This window comes from Emericellopsis cladophorae, assembly GCF_022114955.1.
Source record: "Emericellopsis cladophorae strain MUM 19.33 chromosome Unknown NODE_6_length_900724_cov_123_231613, whole genome shotgun sequence".
Classification (NCBI taxonomy): domain Eukaryota; kingdom Fungi; phylum Ascomycota; class Sordariomycetes; order Hypocreales; family Bionectriaceae; genus Emericellopsis; species Emericellopsis cladophorae.
In genome coordinates, this window is record NW_026250931.1 from 271063 (window position 1) to 289731 (window position 18669).

Consider the following 18669-nt stretch of genomic DNA (forward strand, 5'->3'; position numbering starts at 1 on the left):
CGAAATGCAGGCCTTGGACGTTCGATCCGTACATGATGAGAGTGGTGGAGAGCTACGGAGGAGGCATCAAATGGGGCACCGGACCGGAAAAGGATGATCTTGGGTGCGAGGTCAAGTTTGGAGACGGCTGTGTTGTGCTGTGATAGTTGATGGTTCCAAGTTCGAGCTTTGGAGTCGGACCACCAAAGCGATCAACCCACTTCTCACCAGGAAACCTTTCATTTTCATCAACAGCGTCTCACCAGTGACAGAACCCCCGAATTGCGACACAAATCTCACGATACCACCAGGAAAGACAAGAGAGATTCTGTCTGGCCGCCCTGCCGAAGTTCTGGACCTTGCCCCGACATGGATCTACCTACGCCAAACACCTCCCATGTACCATATGAGCGGGTCTATGAACCAGCTGAAGACTCATTCCTACTCCTCGACACCTTTTCTCTTGACACAGAACGAACATTTCTTCGAGAAAGATTTTCAGAGAATGTTCCACTCGTCGTTGAAATCGGCACGGGCTCTGGCGTTGTCCTAGGCTTCGTCAATGCTCACGCGCAAACACTCTTTGGCACCAGACGGATCCTGACAGCGGGCGTGGACATGAACGCTTATGCGTGCAGGGCCACGGTCGAAACCGCGAGGCGGGCAGAGAGAGACAACCCGTCTACACATGGGATGTATCTGGGCTCGAGCATGGGCGATCTTACCACGTCCGTACGGGACCACGAGATCGACGTGCTCATCTTCAATCCGCCCTATGTCCCTACCTCGGAGATGCCTCTGCAACCAGACGAGTTCAAGCCAGAGCCAGCACCGAGCCAGCAGCCGTCATTCGACGATGATTCATATCTCTTGTCCCTGTCCTACGCCGGTGGCAAGGACGGCATGGAGACGACAGATCGGATCATAGACTCGCTGTCCGCTATCCTCTCGCCCCAAGGCTGTGCTTACATTCTGTTTTGCGCCCAGAACAGGCCCGAGCAAGTCAAGCAGCGCATACGTGAGTTTGGGCCTGAGTGGAGGGCCGAAACCGTCGGATCGAGTGGGAAGACAGCCGGGCGCGAGAAGCTGCAAGTCGTCCGTATATGGAGGGAGTCAGACAGGGCATGATACCACCAGTGGGCTGGACAAGTACACAAGACTACATTGTTTTCAATCCAACCCGTGCGGATTCCAATTTTTTCTCTGTCTCTCGTGATGCCCGAATACAAAATGTCCCCAAACGCCTGATGCCATTGTATGAACCACCACCACCACCACCCCGTATACCATCCTGCATCGTCAGATCCCCATGTGCGAATCAGCCTCGTCGCCCGCCACGTCCCCTGCCGCGCCCGCGTGGGCCGCCGCGTCCTCGCCCGCCGCGTCCACCGCGACCGCCTGTATCCGCCGCCTCCTTGCGGGCCTTGTTCTTGGGTTTCGGCGCGTCGTCCACCAGCAATGTGTCGAGGGGGAGCGAGTCCGGGAGGATGTAGTAGCGGATCGTCGAGCCGCGAATGTTCATGGTGTCGAGGGAGAGGGGATCTTGACCCTTGGCGGTCATCTTGACATTGCGTAGGGCTGTGTTCATCTGGGGCGACACGGACGCGATGGTGCCGTGGACGATGGTGCCTGCGTCGGTCAGTATGGCTTGCGCTGGAGCAACGGCGTTCAAAGGGGATTTCCGTACCATTTTTCAGCTCAATGGTCACCGTCTCGTTGGTGCATTTCATCAGGAACCTGGTCGCGCATTGTCAGTCCTGGCTCGTTCTTCGCGGTAGGCGCTCAGCAAAACTCAATTTTGCCAAGTTCCGGGATAATCTCACCTCACGAGCTTCATTGTGGCGGTTTGATGTCGCCAAGTGTGGGTGGCAGAGGGGTATGAAGTAGGAGTGCGTTACAGGTTGGTCGAGCAATCGCGTTCGTGATCGCACGGCTGGAGCTTTGTCGCTGCAAATTGTCTGTCGGTACGTCTTAGCTGCGGTCGCCGGCGTATAGCACGTGACGTGAACTAGATGTGGTGGGTCTGTTCTACAGCCATGCTGGAGGTGATGAAATCACGGTCAAGAGCTGACTAGGGAGATTACGGAAAAAGCACGAAGCTGCAAACTTTCCAAGGTAACCCGTTTATCCAGGAAAATTTGGCGAAGAGCACTTCCGACACCATTGTCGAGGTTGGAACTGGACCAAGGACCCCTGTGATCGCGTCAGGCCCGGCATCTATGATACCTGCAGCGCACCTTATGCTACGAGGAGAAATGAGGCACGACTAAGAAGCCAAATTTGTCTTTACTAGTAGTGTAGACTCTGGGTGTGAGTACCAGGTAGCTTAGTAGTGCGCAGTGTAAGCCTATGCCATTGACTTGGTTCTAGTCTGATCTTGCGCGGATCTCGAATACTTATCGATAAGCCCCGGTCATCGCTCCTGCCGATCTACGTCCGCTTCACCTCTTCGTGACTCTTCAAACCCGAACATACCTTACCGAGTATTTTTCGACACGACTGGCGCAGGTGAAGCATCGCCCTTTGCCTCGGGTTCAAAACCACTTAATATTGCATTCTTACCGCGTAAATCCGCTCAAAGCCCTGTCTCCGTCACCCCGCCACCGCCAGCAGCCCCTCCACAAGACGTTCACATATGCGACGGATGAGCTAGACTTCTCTGCACCGCCGACCGAGATCGAGTCCTAGATACAAGAGCACGACAGCCATGATTTCTGGGCGAGGGGGCTCGGGCGCGCGAGGTGCTCGCATCCGTCCGCCTCGCCGCATTGCTCGCGTAAGTAGTATCAACGATCCGTTCGGGTCCCTGAGCAACCCTCGGCGTACGCAGGTCCGATTTCTTGCTACTACCTGAACGTGAAGCTTTGGTAAAACTTTGCTAACGCTTGGCGCCAACAGCCAAATGCCCCAGCCGAAGGGGCCGATTTCGACGCTTGCTGGGAGCTTCTTCGCGAAGCGCTCAGGGACATCCATAACAAGAACTGCAGTCGACTCTCGTTCGAAGAGCTGTACCGGGCCGCCTACAAGATCGTTCTTATGAAGAAGGGAGATGAGCTGTACAACCGGGTCACAAAGTTCGAGGAGGAGTGGTTCGCCGAGAATGTCATTCCCAAGATTGAGCAGCTGGTGACGCGAAGCTTGGTCAACATTGGAGAAGACCGCAGCGCGGCGACGTCGGCGAACGAGAGGCGTCAGACGGGAGAGAAGTTTCTCAAGGGCCTTCGAGACACATGGGACGATCATAACATGTCGATGAACATGACCGCAGACATCCTCATGTACCTCGACCGCGGATTCACACAAGCCGATCCGAATCGCGTGTCGATCTTCGCCACAACGATTGCCCTTTTCCGAGATCATATCCTACAGTCCAAGCTGGACGCCACCTCAGATCGGTCTGTGGTCGACATCCTGATCTCGGTAATACTGGACCAAATTGAGATGGAAAGAGAGGGCGATGTCATTGACAGGACCCTGATCCGCAGCTGCAGCAGGATGCTGAGCTGCCTCTTCCAAAACCAGCTGGAGAATGAATCTGAGAAGCTGTACTTGGTGCTCTTTGAGCCAAAGTTTATTGAGGCTAGCGAAGCCTACTATGAGGCCGAGTGTGAGCACTTGCTGCGGCAAGCCGACGCCAGTTCTTGGTTACGACACACGGAAAAGCGCCTGGGGGAGGAGACGGATCGCTGTGGCACTACCATTGAGCTGGAGACGTTGCCCAAGGTTCACCAAACCATCGACAACTACCTTATAAAGAGTCACCTGGATGAATTTCTGGCCCTCGATGTCACTGGTCTGAGATGGATGATCGATAATGACAAGTTTAACGACCTTTCGATACTCTACCGCCTGGTCAGTCGCATAGACGAGAACAAGACGGCACTCAAAAACATTGTCCAGCGCCGGGTCATGGAGCTCGGGCACGAGATCGAGAAAGCCCTCAAGGGCATAGACTTCTCCATGGGTCTAGCGGAAGGCGAAGAGGGTGGCGAGGGCGAGAAGAAGCCACTCAACCCCGCCGCGCAACAGACAGCTGCCGCCATTAAATGGGTTGACGACGTGTTGCGGTTGAAGGACAAGTTTGACGCCATCCTCAAGGAGTGTTTCCAGGAGGATTTGGTTCTCCAGGCTGCTGTCAGCAAGAGTTTCACCGAGTTCATCAACGTCTTTGGTCGATGTACCGAATACGTCTCGCTGTTCATTGACGAAAACCTGAAACGAGGCATCAGGGGCAAAACAGAGGCTGAAGTCGACGTTGTGCTGGAGAAGGCCATTGTTTTGATTAGGTATCTTCAGGACAGGGACCTGTTCCAGACCTACTACCAGCGCCATCTGGCCCGCCGCTTGCTACATAACAAGTCGGAAAGTCACGATGTGGAGAAGCAGATCATTTCGCGCATGAAGCAGGAGCTCGGCCAGCAGTTCACTAGCAAGTTCGAGGGCATGTTCCGCGATCTGGTCACATCATCCGAGCTGACGACAGGCTACCGTGACCACATGAACGTCGCAGGGGAAGGCGAGAAGACCATTGACCTGAACATCAGCGTCCTCACGACCAACTACTGGCCCGCCGAGGTCATGGGCCGGTCCGCGCAGATCGGTGCCGAGTCGCGCGTGACTTGCACATATCCCCGAGAAGTGTCGCGTCTGCAAGCAAGCTTTGAGCAGTTCTATCTCTCCAGTCGCAACGGCCGAAAGCTAACGTGGATCGGCACGACCGGCAGCGCCGATGTCAAGTGCGTGTTTCCGGCGGTTCCTGGCAAGTCGGGCGCGCTGGCCAAGGAGAGACGGTACGAGATCAACGTGCCGACCTTTGGCATGGTTGTCCTGCTCCTGTTCAACGATCTGGAGGACGGAGGATCGCTGTCCTTTGAGGAAATCCAAGCTAAGACCAGCATCTCCACCACTGATCTGATGCGGACACTCACGGCCATCGCCGTGGCACCCAAGTCCCGGGTGCTCGCCAAGGAGCCCCTGACGAAATCAATCAAGCCTGGGGACAAGTTCACCTTCAACAACTCGTTCCTGAGCAAAACGGTCCGCATCAAGGCCCCGTTGATCAATGCGGTGTCCAAGGTGGAGGACAGCACCGAGAGAAAGACGACTGAAGACAAGGCGAACCAGACCCGCGCGCACGTTGTGGATGCAGCCATTGTGAGGATCATGAAGTACGTTGTGCCTTTCGTCTGCCATTGATTATATGCTTACTGACGTCCGCTCAGGTCACGCAAAGAATTGAGTCACGCGCAACTTGTGAGCGAGGTGCTTAATGTGCTCGTCGGTCGCTTCAAGCCGGACGTTTCGCTCATCAAGAAGCGCATCGAGGACCTGATTACACGCGAGTATCTCGAGCGGCCCGACGAGGACGGCGCCCCCTCGACATATCGTTACGTAGCGTAGACGCAGCGCGCAGTTTCTTGTTCATTGTGGTGCATATAAGAGGGGAATCGGCATGGCGTTGGGGCCTAGAAACGGCATAGAGTCAGTTCAGTCACGATGGCATAGCGCTTTGTACAGTGAGGCTATACAGCATGATATACGCAGCATTGTAATTTTGGCAGCGAGTTCTGCAAATAGAGCGGCTGAGTTTGTCTACTATATGGATGTTAGGAATTGAATATGCATGCCCGACCTCCTGGTGAGAGACTAAAATAGTGATCAGTGGAAAGTGTCAGCCTCCAGTCTGCGCGGATATATCCCGAGTCAGCACCGACCGACCGAGCGGCAACGAAGCCGAGCTCAACACGATCGGGCGCCCCGATTCTCGGCGCGTGAACTTGACTGCGGTCTCATACATGCACTGAGCAATCACATAATTCAACGCGCGTCGGACCTGCTTTGCAAAGGCTTGGGGCGACACGGATCCCAAGATGTTCGCTTTTCGACGCACAATGGCCACGATGGCCCCCCAGGCCTCATCAGCGCTGAAGCAGGCTGGCAAGGTCGTCTGCATCGGCCGCAACTACGCGTAAGCAGGAGAAACGCCGTGTGTCGGTCCCATAGTAACGATGGAACGCAGTGATCACATTGCGGAGCTCAACAACATGAAGCCCAAGCAGCCCTTCTTCTTCCTCAAGCCACCCTCCTCCATCGTCCTCCCCGGCGAGGGCGCGTGTCTCAGGCCCAAGGGCATCGTGATGCACTACGAGGTGGAGCTGGCACTCGTCATGGGCAAGCTGGTGCGCGACCTCAAGGCGGACGACGCCCAGGGCGCGCTGGCGGCGATCCAATCGTACGCCATCGCCATTGACATGACGGCGCGCAACGCGCAGGACGAGGCCAAGCGGAAGGGTCTGCCGTGGGACATTGCCAAGGGCTTCGACACATTCCTTCCCATGAGCCGGGTGATCCCCAAGGCGGCGATTGCCGACCCGCAGGACGTCGAGCTCTTTCTGCAGGTCAACGGGGAGACGCGCCAGCAGGGGTCGACGAATCTCATGATCTACCGGATCCCGCGCATCCTGAGCGACATCTCCAAGGTCATGGCGCTGCACCCGGGCGACGTTGTCCTCACGGGGACGCCGGCGGGCGTCGGCCCCGTGCAGCCGGGGGATGTCATGAGGGCAGGTGTGCGCGTTGGGGGGAGGGAGATTGAGGAGGGCAAGATTGACATTGCGGTGGAGGAGTCGCCAAGCTCGTACGCGTTCCACGAGACATAACTTGGGCTGGGTATGTATGAATATATATATATATATATACATGTAAAGAATTGATGGCTACAACTACAGGTCACTCGAGGTTGGGATCTTGGATGGACCCAGGCTTGGGGGCGGCATCCGCCACCTCACCACACTTCTTGCATATCCTCTTCTCCTGGTCTTCCTTGAAGGCGTTGACAGCCTGCTTGATCTGGGTGCCGAGGTCTGTGCAGTGAAAGGCCGCCTCGTCGACGACCTCGCCGCAGCGGCGGCAGTACCAGCGCAGTCGGTCGATGGACTCGGGGGGCCGCCTCTGCTCGATGACGAGGCCGACCGTGTGGGCGAAGCGGACGGGGTTGTGGGGCGTGTTGCCGGGGAGGAGGAACATGTCGCCCTCGCGGATGATGATGTCCCGGAACTTGCCCTCGTCGACGACCTTGAGCATCATGGCGCCCTTGTACTGGTAGAAGTACTCGGGGGTCTCGTTGATGTGGTAGTCGGTCCGGGCGTTGGGCCCGCCCACAATCTGCGGCGTGTCAGCACAGCTGCAGCGAGCCGCGGGAGAAGGCTTGGGTTTGGCAGACCATGACGGTAAAGTCCTCGTTGTACACGCAGTAGTTGTTGATGGGCGGCTGCAGAAGGTGAGAGTTCTCACTCAGCCTACATGTAGGTTTCTGTTAGTGGGCGTGCGGGAGGGACACTGGGCGGACAGGACCGTACCATTTAGGCAGATTGATAGGAGGGCCGAGCATGTTTGGAATGGCTCTGTATGTGTTCAATGATTCTCAAAGGGTAGATGGGCCTTTGGGTTGCGTTTTCGTTGTATTGACGTGAAGTGACCTGCGAGATATTCTGGGAGTGTGTCGGCTCGGAATTGACGGGTCACCAAGACTCCAAGGCATCATTGACCGAGAGCAGGACAGAAGAGGGGTCTGTCTGTCTGTATGATGCCAGGGCTTGTGATGAACACTATCGATACAATACCGAAATCTCGAGACTCGTGTCCCATAGCCACGTTTTCTGATTTCTGTCTCTTCTCAAGGCTAGCAACCGTGAGTGTTTGCGTCGCGCAAGGAACTGGCGCTGCGCTACAGGGTAAGGCCGGTTAGCCTCGTCCGCCACCTCCGGAAGATACGATACGTACGCACCACGCAACTTACGCCCGTATCATGTGCCCAGACCAGGCCACCTAAACCCCACGCCAGTCCGCGAGCAAGTTATCTCGACAGCCTGGCCAGCTCCGAGTTCCTCATCCATCTTCCCCTCCTGTACTCAAACACATCCATCCCATCCTCAACCACCGCACGTATGGAGCACGACCAAAGCGCCATGATGGACCATTCCCACATGGACCACGGTGACCACATGCATGGTGGCCACGGCGACATGTCCAAGGAGTGCAGCATGAACATGCTCTTCACATGGGACACGGAGAACCTCTGCATCGTCTTTCGCCAGTGGCGCATCAGCTCGACTCCCTCCCTGCTCTTCTCCCTCGTGGCCATTGTCTTCCTGGCGACCGGCTACGAGGGCCTGCGGGCGCTGTCCAAGAAGTACGAGCTCGCCACCGCGCGGCGCATCGAGGCCATCCCCAGTATGTACATATCCCCCACCCCCCACCCCCTGCCAGTCAGCCCCCTTGCTGAAGGGGAATTTTCTACGTGGTGAAGCTGGAGAGGCATGTACTGAGACGACAGCGTTGGTGGGTGCAGGGCAGAACCAGAACCAGGCGGAGCAGAGGGCGCATCTGATCAAGGGCTTGCTGTACGCGCTGCAGAACTTCTACGCGTTCATGCTCATGTAAGTACAAGAAGCATATCCCGACGGACACTACGGACCGCTGACCATGTTCCAAAGGCTCATCTTCATGACGTACAATGGCTGGGTGATGATTGCCGTGTCGCTGGGCGCATTCCTTGGGTACGTCGTCTTTGGCCAGACAACGTCCTCCACAAAGGACAATGCCTGCCACTAGACCAGACCGGTACGATTCACGAGCCTGCTCTCTGCCATGGAAATGAAGTATACAGTGATCAAATAGAACGCCATCATCATCATATCTTGCCTCGCTCGCTGTCATAGTCCTTGGGCCGATCCGCGTTCGCAACCTCCTCAAACACACCGTCCTTGGCCGCAATGTCAATGATCTTGCCGTCGCCGTAGTCCTCATTGTGCTCCATCTCCGGCGTCTCGGCAAACGCCACGCGCGCCGCGTCGAGGAGCACCCGCGCCGTCATCCCCCAGACCTTGAAGCGCCCCTCCTTGGCCTGCTCCTCCTCCAGCTTGCCCGCGAGGTTGCCCTGCCCGCTGCTGCTGCTCGCGTGGCGCGGCGTGGACACGCGCTGGTTGTTGACGGGCACGTGGTAGTTGTGGACGCGCCAGGAGACGTCCTTCCACTGGATCCACGAGCCGTCGTACCACGCGCCCTCGGGTAGCGTCTCGCCCTCGCCCTTGACGGGGAGGTCGTCTCGCTTGAGGAAGTTGTAAAAGGGCGCGCTGAAGACGGCGGCGACCTCGCGCGCGTCGAGGCGCGGGATCATGGTCTCTTCGACCAAGGGGGAGGCGTCGCCTGGTAGCTTACGGTCGGCGTGAAGAAAGGCGACGACGGGCGTGACGACGAGATGCGTTCGGGCGAGCGCCGGCGGGAGTGTGCAGAGAGGTTCGACTCGGAAGGGTTTCGGCAGGCCGTAGTCGTTTTCGGGGAGGCCAATCTCCTCACTCGCTTCGCGACGGGCGATCTGATCTGTGCGAGATGTCAGTCTTCTTGTCCATTGGCATGGTAGAGCAGTGGCGCTCTCGTACACGGTGTCTCCTCCGCCGTGTCGGCCTTCCCGCCAGGCAGGGCTGCGTGTCCGCTGAAGCTGCGGAGATTCGCAGCGCGCATTGTAATGACGACGCGTAGGTCACCCCATCGGTCGGCGTACAGCAGGATCAGGACGGCAGCGCGCTTCCGGACGGGGAGCGCGTCCCATAGGGGGAAGGGAGGTGGCTTGTATGAGCGAAGTCGGGCGACAGCAGCCTATGGCTCGAATCAGCTTGCCGTTTCTCAGGTCAGACCTCGCCACACCACGGGAGACACGACGAACGGCAGCGAGAGGATTCAGCGGTGCCATGGTGGCAGCATCGTAGTAGAGGGACGCCTGTGTGGTGTCGTCGCGGAGGGCAGAGAGGGTGGCCCGGATGGCGACCAGGTCCTCTTCTGTCAGGGCGGGGTCTTGGGTCGTCGGTAGCGGTTGTTGCTGGTCTTGCTGCGCGTTGGGATCAGCAGGCATCGTGACTCCCGCGTATTGGGGGAAAATGTATGTGATTGATCGGAGGTCAGGAATTGGAGAAGATGAACGAACATCCGAGGTTGGAACCGTTGGTTCCAGCTAATCCGACACGCGCTTATCGATAAGCTCATCGCGGGGGCGGGGGCCGAGGGGCATCGGGACGGACCGTCACTCACAACTCGCTCTCTGCGATCTTGCTCCTGAATAACATACTATAGCTACTCTCCATGGCTCGTGCGGATGGTTCTCTTCATCTCCTCCCGCCGCCGTGCCTTGGTACGCTCAGAATGCCACTCCCTAGCCTTCCCAAACAGACTTCTCCCTCCGCGTCCCCCAGTCTCCTCATCGATACCAACACACTTGGCCCCGTTACAGAAAAATCCTCGGATAGAAGCCATGAGCCTAGCGGTCTCTTCGTCCTCCGAGTCGCTCTCAAAAGCACTGAGCGGTCGCTCGGGCCCCCACGACGTCCTAGGCCTGGGGCCTCCATCGCTGTGCGTCACGAGAGCACGCCCTGGGGAGGAGGCCTTCTGCACATGTGATGGTGTCGAGTTGGGCTTTGGCAGCCTCTCGTCCACCAAACTTGTCGCAAAGCGATGATACTCCCGCGCCGCCCTCTTGTCACTGAATCGCCTCTCGCCAGCGTCCATGCGAGGTCGTGCGTCTTCATTCTGGAACTGTACCCTCGATGGTTCGCTGGGTATTCGCGCCTCGCTCCGTGCGTCGTGAATGTCCACCTCGCAGCCCATCACCTTGCGCGCCTTGATGACGGAGCGGTGACCTAACGGAGGGTTGGCCATGGGCATGGATGCTCGCGTCGGCGTCTGGGGGAGTGGCTTCGCGGTGGGATCCCAATTAATTGCACGCATGGGGACTGGCTTCCGTGGGATGAGCTTGGCCGGTCCGGGCGGCCGTTGGGGGAGTCGTCCGTGTCCGGGAGTGGCTGTCGATGCGGATGGAATGGACGTGGAAACGAGTGTTTCCTGCCTGTACGGGGGCACAGATGACTTTGCCATCGACCTCGGAAGAGACGATGGGCTCTTTACACACAGAGGGCGTGGAAGGGGTGGCAGCGGACGCGTATCGTACTCCTCTGCCGTTGCAGTCCGCTCGGTTTCCGCCATGCCGAAGCCGCTGTCTCGATGATCATATGGAGGAATGGCAATCTCCATGCCTTCGAGTGAAGGATATCGTGGCGCCATGTCGTCGCAATGATTTGTCCTTGTGGTCTGTCCCTTCTTGTCTGTGATAATCGCTTTCGCAGTCGCAGGTTGCTTGCCTGTCTGATAGTCGTGTCTCATTCCAAACCGGCGAAAAAGGCTGTCGACGACACGAGTGAAACTCAGGGTGAGGTAGCCAGGTAGATTCATCCTGAACAAGTTCCAGAACGCCTTGGGTGGCGTCGTGTCGTTGTTCAACGGCAAAATGGGGGCCTCGTGATCTACTCTTGTTCTGTGACAAGGAGAGAGACGCAAAGGGCTGCGTGTTCGTCAGTCAGATTGGGGAACCTGATGTCCTTGTGCAGAGCACCGGTGGCACGAGCTCAACCCTAGCTCTCTCTCTCTCTTTTTCTTCTTCTTTTCTTTGGTCACTGTTGAGTCATGATCTGTGCGTTCCCTGTGATCAGTGTTTGTTTCCCTGGACCGCGGGCGATTGCCCCCAGGTTCCACCCGAAAATAGACAAAGTCGTCATCAATCCTGCGGACGAATTGGTCTTACCGTGGTAGAATGGCGACCAGCCCCTTTCAAAAGGACGGCGGTGTGCCAGTGCCATGGGCCGTGAACAGTAGCGCCTTGCGTTTTGCAGCGTGAGCAGGCAGACGACGACAACCGCTTTGTCAGATGCGCAGAAATGGGCGATTTGAGCCTCCCGGTGATGCACTCATGACGGGTCGAGCATTGTCCGACCTGACAAGCACGCCTCATCAGAGCGGCTTGGGTAACGTGTCATCCAATACCTTCATGTGTTGCCGTATCAATCAGCGCTTGCACGTGGGTGCTTTTCACAGCGAGAGAAGCGAACAAAGAATGGTTGAGTGAAAAAATCCAGACCCAGAAGAACCCCGTCTATGCAGCGCCAGAATACACAAGTCTATGAAACCCAACGCGAGCTTGGTGGAATGGCCTTCTAAATCAAATCATCCTCGTCGCTGTCGTCGTCCTTGCCCTGGACACTCCTGAGCAAGATATCATCCACCCCCAGGCCGCTGGTCCCATTGTGTCGAAACCACTCAGCCTCTGTGCGGAAGAAAATCCATACCCACCGCCGGAAAACTTCCAAGAATTCTATCAAGAAGATGCCGCTCTCGAAGTCGCTGAACTTGTCCAGATGAGGGCTCAGCTTCATGGACCATGTGCAGCGTAGCATCAGGTCTAGACCAATCACCACGTAGTAGAGGTTGACGGGCCTGAACATGAGTCTTTCGCGTAGGCCCCATGGGTGATGTGGCGAGGCGCGCTCCCTCTTCTCTGCGAAGAGAGTGAGGTCCCAATCCTTGGCGACGTCCCAGTAGAAAGAGTAAAGCGAGTTGATCAGGACCGCGAGCAGCCAGAGCTTGTTCAAGACCGCCTTGCTGTCCGAGTCGCTGGTGTTGCGCTGCAGTGTGCTTGTAATGATGACGGGAAACGCAGTCGAGTATTTCAGCGCGTTGGCTAGGTGCTGCCCTCCCCAGCCGGTCGATTCCTTGTACGGCGCTCTCTTGACGCGAAAGTACTCGATGATGCACTGCCGGAAGCGGATCAAGCTGGGAATCGCCATCAACAAGGGCACAATGACCGTGCCTCCACAGTCCCGGTCCGGGCGATGGGTCGCCGAGCCCCCCGTGCGGAAGAACATGCACACGCTCACGTAGAGGTCTCCCACCACCTTGGCGTACGAGGTGAGCACATCGGCCATGAGGATGTCCCCGAATTTCCCATCCTGCGCCTGCGCGATGCCACCAATGGCGATTCGTCGAAAGGTCGAAAGAAAGCGTCGTCGGCCGGCCGCGGGAAGATCGCGGATCGGGACGAGAAACACGGCGAGCAGCGCGACGAGGTAGGTCAGGGGTAGCCAGTCGTAGGCGATGACGCGCGACGGTATGCGCCACGTCAGCAGCCAGAACAACGTGATGGAGACGCCAAACAGGCCCGAGAGGACGGTCGCGAGACGGTACGTCGTAAAATGATGTGACACGTGGTGCGGCGACGTGCGCGTCGGGTACTTGATGAGCGAGGGCACGTCGATGTTGCAGCGATAGAGGCAGTGCAGGTTGAGGCCCCAGCCCCAGACAGCTGTCAACTGTCAGGATAGCGCTACAAATACGAGATCACGAGAGAGGAGAGGACGTACCGAGGGTGACGATGAAGCCGACGCGGTACGGTAGAGGGAACGTCAAGCTGAAGGAGTCGAGCTCCGGCTCTACCGCGGGATCACCGTCCATGGCGCTTGCTGGTCGTCATCGGGCGACTGAGGAGCCAGTCGACAGCTGTAGCAACCGTGTGCGACGAAAAGAAGAATTGGGATATCGAGGGGCAGCGAGTGTCCTTGACGCAATGGGTTGATGATGGAGATTTGGGTGTGTCCAGGTAAAGGTCCCGGAGGTTTAACATTGGCCAAGACATGGAATGGAGTCTGCCACTCGCGAGGATCCACATAAATTTGCAGCCAACGTCAGGGGCTGCTGACTGACACTTGACACTGACACTGACACTGACTCTGACTCTGCGCCAGCAACATTGGATACCTAAGGTAGGTAATCATTGTGCCTCATTGTCCTTTCTACCAAAGCCAAAGGCTCTCCACACTGCCAGGCTCACGCTTGGGTATCCCATGATCCTATCATGCAGACCGTACTTCATAATCTCCTCGCGAATGACGCCTCGCCCACTCTTCCTCTCAACCATCCAGCCTCCACTTCCCATCTCTAGCCTGGTCGCCTTCTTCTCCCCCTCGAGATCCTCAAAGCTGATCTCCTCACTCGCCTTGACGGCGTGCCAGAAGAGCTGGTCGCTGTGCGTCCAGGGGATGTCATAATCATCCTCCCCGTGGAGCAGGTTGATGTAGTACTCAGGCCGGGCCATGTCCTCGTTGTGCAGGCGTATGAGCTCCGCCAGTCGCGCCTTTGACGACCACTTGTCCCTGATGAAGGTGTTGAGCAGAGCCAGCAGTCGAGGGAACTTGGCGACGGGCTCCAGCAGTGGTACGGTGCCGGCCACGCGATAGGTGGCCGTCAGGAGCTCGACGTCGGCGAACGGCGCGACAAGGACCATGCCGCTGAAATGGATCGGCTCCTGGAGGTGCGCATAGTGGTGCGCTAGTGCAATGGCCACGGCCGTCCCCAAAGATTGTCCGAAGAGAACGACCCTCTCTGGAGGGATGCCCACCTCGTCCATCACCCAGGTCGCCAACCTCTGGCTATCGATCTGGAGACCCTTCTCTGAAGGCGTGCCCGTACTGGTACCAAAGCCTCGATAGTCAACGGCGACAATGTGCACTCTGTGAGGCCCCATTGCTGATATTGCCCTGTAGTTTGGCGGCCTATAGCCAGACCCTAGTGTCCCTGCTGCACCGTGGAAGTACAGCACAAGCAGCGCCTCCGGATCGTCTCTTAATATTTGGAAGCTCTTCCTCAACTTGATATCCTCAACCAGTCCAGCCGGCTCACTGAGCAAGACCTCGGCATGATCCTGCCAGGCTCCTGGCGGGAGAATATGCCACGCGTGCAGTGTCTCGCCATCGGACGTGTCCAAAGTGAAGGGTGTGACCTGGTTGTGTAGGAAGCCCCATTGCTCAGGGTAGTTGACGTCCATCCACCACGTCAGCTTAACCTTGTTTAGGTAAATGACCTGGTTCTGCACCGCTGGCACGGTGAGAATGGTTACAAAGGCAGCATAGAGGGCCACCACGCCAGCAATGGCGTAGGCTGTTGATTGCAAAGCAGTTGCTGCGACGCCCATTGTGAGAATGCACGACGTTGACAACAGGAAGGGAAGGCTGCGTCACGACGCATCAATTGACCACGCGAAAAAAGTGAAATGAAGCGCTGCGCTGAATGAATGAATGAGCGTGAGCTGTCGGCGGGCTGAAATGCAGTCCGGAAGGGTTCAATCCCAATCGTCGAGTGGGAAAAATACTGGGGAACTGCAATGTCCGTGAAACCTGGGCGCCTAAAGATCCCTGGGCCTCTTTAGGCCTCACTAGGATCGTACCTTTTGGACCTTTTGGTGTAACCTGGGCGCTTAGCCGTGGGCCTCGCATTGAACTGCGACCAACATGCATCCTCAGTCTCCGATGCGTCTCAGAAGGCCCATTGCGAGGCCCATGGATCCGAAATCCAGCAAGCTTTAATACCCTAGCATAGCAGTCAGTCCAGTCTGTTCCTGGTCTCGCTTCGCTCCCATCATGTCCACACGCATTGCAACAGGCGAGGCTGGCCTCGTACCATCAAATGTCTCCCATACCCGTCGTCCTCGCTGCCCTTTTCGCTCGTTCCGCAACAGGAGATGAGGAAGTCATCGAGAATCTCACCCCGTTGACGAACATTCTCAACGGCACGGACGAGAGCACCATTGTTGCCCTGGACTTCATTGCCACACCAGATGGTCGCGTCCGAGGTTGGGTTGAACAGTCCAATCTGCGTGGCACATGGGATATTGTCTGGACGTGCCTCGTCACCACCTTCATCTGCACATACACGCTGCTCAATCTCAACATTCCTGCCCCCTCGGACACACCCTGGATCCTGATCAAGAGACGCCTCTTCTGGATGGTCTTTGCTGTCTTCGCCCCCGAAATCGTTCTGACGTATGCTGCTGGGCAGTGGAGCAGGGCCAAACACTCAGTCAAAGCCTTCCACGGGTCTGGATACACAAAATGGTCCCTCAAGCTTGCCTTCTTTGCCGACATGGGTGGCTTCCGGCTGAGTTGTCCCGGCACAGATCCTTTCCCCCTGAATGCAAAGCAGCTACACTGGCTGGTGGTCAACGGTTTCGTTGACTATCCAAAGACAAGTCCTGCCGAGATATGGGACAAGTCCAAGCAGGATCGCCTAGCCAAGCTCATCACCAGCTTCCAGATCGGTTATCTCGTCGTCCAATGCATTGGACGCCTCGCCCAGGGGCTTGCTATAACAACGCTGGAACTCAATACCCTCGCCATAGTCGTCTGCTCGCTCATGACAGCGTTCACATGGCTTCATAAGCCGTCTGATGTGGCAACCCCCATTGACCTCCATTCGCCATTTGACATTGCCGATATAATCAGGGATGAATCAAAGAGCTGCAACCAAACCCATACCTGGACCAACACGCCTCTCGACTTCATCGACCAGAATGGGCCTGGCTGGTCGATGAACGTACAGCCCTTTATGACCTTGCCAGTCATCCCCGAGCAGCGACCGATCCAGCGAATCCCCAATGACCGCTTCCCCATGGACCCGTACGGGACGCAGGAGTATTTCCTCTGCTTCGCCACACTCGTCTTCACCGGCCTCCACGTCGCCGGGTGGAACATGTCCTTTCCCACGTACACGGAGCAGGTCCTCTGGCGCGTCGCGAGCCTGATCCTCTTCGGCGTCACGGCCGCATTCTGGATCCTCGAGACAATGGCCTCATGGGTACGGCTAGGGCGCTGGAAGATGCTCTACCTGTACTTCTTTGACCGAGCGGCCATACCCCGTTTTCGTCAAGCGACCTTTGACCGCCTCGATCAGGAAGAGCAGGAGAAGCCGCGCGATATCAGCACGTTGCCGCTGCCGTGGGAGTTTTGGAGCATTGCGCCGATTGCCATCTTGTATGGCATCGCGAGGGTCTATCAGCTTGTGGAAGGGTTCATGGAGTTGAGAGAGATTGACGCATCAGCGTTTGTGCACGTCGAGTGGACGCAGTACCTGCCTCATGTCTAATACAGTCAATTTCTTCGAATTACAATACCAGAATTCTCTCTTGCAAGAAGGCCTGTTGGCTTGCAGGCAAATGGAAACTTCCAGCTTCGCTGTGAACCACTGCAAGGCTGCGTCGAGCGTCAGGACTTGGACCAACCACGAGGAGCCCGCGGGCCCTGCCAGAACTGCGCAGACCTCGGAGACAAGCCGAGCTGTAAAACGATACGATGATGCTGTTCATGCACTAGGACCCTTATCACGAGGCCACCAGTCTCAGTGCACGAATAGTAGTGGCTGCCCGGATCACATGGTATAGCAAACCCCACAATCCGTGCCACCACACCATCTTGCAACCACACATGTCTTGGTCGTCCTCAGGAAGCAGGAATGAATGAATAAATCTTATTGACATTGTGGCTGCTATGTTCTGCGGGTGAATTAGAATCGCTAAAGCCGTCTTGCGACTAGCAGACGTGGGGTATCAATCATCAGATCCTCTCCTTCAACAACCTGTCCAGGCGCCTCCTAACTTGCATCCTTGCTCTCTATCCCTGCTTCTCTCTTTCTGTACGCACTATAATGACGCTTTCTCTCGGATTGTCTCATTCGTAATCTCGACAATGAACTCGGCAATTGCCTCAAAGTAGCCTTCTTCCAGCACACTCGAGTTGTGGTCGCCTCCAGGGAGGGGCCTCCACTTCTTGATGGGGGCGGCGCAAAGGTCATAGAGTTGGCGCATGTGGGTAGGCCTACCCAGAATCAGTTAGTTCAAGGCGTACGACAAGGTGTGGCGAGTATAGTAGGCAGTGGGGCGTGTGATCATCAGACATAAGTGGTGATGTAGTTTACAATCAGGACCCGGAGGTTCAGATTTTGTGGGTGTATATGTTCATCACGAGATCAATGGCAGTGTAAGACAAGGGGAAACACTTACGGTACTATCTCATCTTGAAGACCACTCAAGAAGAGCACTGGAACTTTTTTGATGCTGGGCAGAATGCTTTCACTCCCCCACACCTGGTGGCACAGAAGGGCCAGGTACTTGGCTGGTGGTATGACCGACGGGATGAGCTTGCGCATCGAGAGGAAGGTATTCTCGAGCACAAGGCCGACAATGTCTCCAGCGTCTTGGTTCTTGGCAACAAGCTTGATGCCAACAGCACCTCCAAGGCTCTGCCCATAGATGATGCGTAGGTGGTCTCGGGTCTCCGCCCGCTGCCTCAGATAGTCCAGGGCAGTTTGTGCATCCACGTTGAGGCCAGACTCGTCTGGCTCGCCTGTGGAAGCACCATAGCCTCGATATTCAAGCATGAACACATTGCAGCCGATGAGGTTGACAAGCATGCGTGCTATCGGGAGTCGGTGGCCAATGTTGCCGGCATTCCCGTGGAACATGATCACTGTAATGTTCGAATTGCTGCCGCCACGAGGGCCGCGGATATAGAACGCGGACAGTTTTTCGCCGTCATCGGTCGGTATCACGAGCTCTTCAAAGTCTCTGATTCCAAATTGTGATGGCCGGGGTACTTCCGTCCGTGCATTAGGCGGCATGTGCGAGGGATATATGAGGGCCCTGCGAGACACACGTTAGCACCATTCGGCAACCGCTGCTATCTGGCACATGACATGAGCGCATGGTGGACAAACTTTTGCTTGAAGTAGAGCAGTGTGGTCAATACCGCAGCGATTCCCTTTGCGAGCACCCGTGTCAGCCGATCCGGGGAGTCGGTGGCGAGCTGCAACGCAGCCGGGGAGGTCATTGTACCGTCGAGGCTATGGCAGGCAGGCGCATGTAGCTGCCGACTGAGCTCAAGACCGAGACCGTCTGTTCGAGATAGGAGGTCATTGTAGGTGAGGCAGCGTTCGAACTACTCGACATGCTGGTACGCTCGGGCATAGAGGGCACACTCTAGGTCT

General features: G+C 56.8%; 12 protein-coding genes across 12 annotated transcripts; 5 read left to right on the forward strand and 7 right to left on the reverse strand.

Moving 5' to 3' along the window:
- Positions 1 to 348: 348 nt before the first annotated feature.
- On the forward strand, positions 349 to 1107 carry J7T54_001646 (eRF1 methyltransferase catalytic subunit-like protein; the record flags this gene model as incomplete). The annotated part of the gene is made up of 1 exon (XM_051503665.1): positions 349 to 1107. The coding sequence occupies one exon, from the start codon at positions 349 to 351 to the stop codon at positions 1105 to 1107; it is 759 nt and encodes a 252-aa protein (XP_051364626.1).
- A 190-nt stretch (positions 1108 to 1297) lies between these two features.
- On the reverse strand, positions 1298 to 1816 carry J7T54_001647 (Small nuclear ribonucleoprotein Sm D1; the record flags this gene model as incomplete). Its single annotated transcript, XM_051503666.1, has 3 exons — positions 1298 to 1608; positions 1667 to 1716; positions 1803 to 1816. The coding sequence occupies 3 exons, from the start codon at positions 1814 to 1816 to the stop codon at positions 1298 to 1300; spliced, it is 375 nt and encodes a 124-aa protein (XP_051364627.1).
- Positions 1817 to 2686: 870 nt separating this feature from the next.
- On the forward strand, positions 2687 to 5379 carry J7T54_001648 (Cullin; the record flags this gene model as incomplete). Its single annotated transcript, XM_051503667.1, has 3 exons — positions 2687 to 2755; positions 2878 to 5147; positions 5202 to 5379. The coding sequence occupies 3 exons, from the start codon at positions 2687 to 2689 to the stop codon at positions 5377 to 5379; spliced, it is 2517 nt and encodes an 838-aa protein (XP_051364628.1).
- Positions 5380 to 5879: 500 nt separating this feature from the next.
- On the forward strand, positions 5880 to 6638 carry J7T54_001649 (putative hydrolase-like protein; the record flags this gene model as incomplete). The annotated part of the gene is made up of 2 exons (XM_051503668.1): positions 5880 to 5947; positions 5999 to 6638. 2 exons carry the CDS (start codon positions 5880 to 5882, stop codon positions 6636 to 6638), a joined length of 708 nt encoding a protein of 235 aa, XP_051364629.1.
- A 70-nt stretch (positions 6639 to 6708) lies between these two features.
- Positions 6709 to 7369, reverse strand: J7T54_001650 (3-hydroxyanthranilate dioxygenase; the record flags this gene model as incomplete). Its single annotated transcript, XM_051503669.1, has 3 exons — positions 6709 to 7143; positions 7202 to 7277; positions 7338 to 7369. The coding sequence occupies 3 exons, from the start codon at positions 7367 to 7369 to the stop codon at positions 6709 to 6711; spliced, it is 543 nt and encodes a 180-aa protein (XP_051364630.1).
- Positions 7370 to 7925: 556 nt separating this feature from the next.
- Positions 7926 to 8592, forward strand: J7T54_001651 (low-affinity copper transport; the record flags this gene model as incomplete). Its single annotated transcript, XM_051503670.1, has 3 exons — positions 7926 to 8211; positions 8330 to 8417; positions 8475 to 8592. The coding sequence occupies 3 exons, from the start codon at positions 7926 to 7928 to the stop codon at positions 8590 to 8592; spliced, it is 492 nt and encodes a 163-aa protein (XP_051364631.1).
- Positions 8593 to 8671: 79 nt separating this feature from the next.
- Positions 8672 to 9889, reverse strand: J7T54_001652 (Peroxisomal coenzyme A diphosphatase 1; the record flags this gene model as incomplete). The annotated part of the gene is made up of 3 exons (XM_051503671.1): positions 8672 to 9360; positions 9420 to 9636; positions 9704 to 9889. 3 exons carry the CDS (start codon positions 9887 to 9889, stop codon positions 8672 to 8674), a joined length of 1092 nt encoding a protein of 363 aa, XP_051364632.1.
- Positions 9890 to 10107: 218 nt separating this feature from the next.
- J7T54_001653 (uncharacterized protein) lies at positions 10108 to 11091 on the reverse strand (the record flags this gene model as incomplete). Its single annotated transcript, XM_051503672.1, has 2 exons — positions 10108 to 10670; positions 10968 to 11091. 2 exons carry the CDS (start codon positions 11089 to 11091, stop codon positions 10108 to 10110), a joined length of 687 nt encoding a protein of 228 aa, XP_051364633.1.
- A 926-nt stretch (positions 11092 to 12017) lies between these two features.
- Positions 12018 to 13311, reverse strand: J7T54_001654 (protein-ER retention protein (Erd1); the record flags this gene model as incomplete). The annotated part of the gene is made up of 2 exons (XM_051503673.1): positions 12018 to 13162; positions 13221 to 13311. 2 exons carry the CDS (start codon positions 13309 to 13311, stop codon positions 12018 to 12020), a joined length of 1236 nt encoding a protein of 411 aa, XP_051364634.1.
- Positions 13312 to 13627: 316 nt separating this feature from the next.
- Positions 13628 to 14827, reverse strand: J7T54_001655 (Monoacylglycerol lipase ABHD12-like protein; the record flags this gene model as incomplete). Its single annotated transcript, XM_051503674.1, has 1 exon — positions 13628 to 14827. One exon carries the CDS (start codon positions 14825 to 14827, stop codon positions 13628 to 13630), a length of 1200 nt encoding a protein of 399 aa, XP_051364635.1.
- A 491-nt stretch (positions 14828 to 15318) lies between these two features.
- J7T54_001656 (uncharacterized protein) lies at positions 15319 to 16773 on the forward strand (the record flags this gene model as incomplete). Its single annotated transcript, XM_051503676.1, has 1 exon — positions 15319 to 16773. One exon carries the CDS (start codon positions 15319 to 15321, stop codon positions 16771 to 16773), a length of 1455 nt encoding a protein of 484 aa, XP_051364636.1.
- Positions 16774 to 17326: 553 nt separating this feature from the next.
- On the reverse strand, positions 17327 to 18512 carry J7T54_001657 (Protein bem46; the record flags this gene model as incomplete). The annotated part of the gene is made up of 3 exons (XM_051503677.1): positions 17327 to 17501; positions 17687 to 18325; positions 18400 to 18512. The coding sequence occupies 3 exons, from the start codon at positions 18510 to 18512 to the stop codon at positions 17327 to 17329; spliced, it is 927 nt and encodes a 308-aa protein (XP_051364637.1).
- Positions 18513 to 18669: the final 157 nt, after the last annotated feature.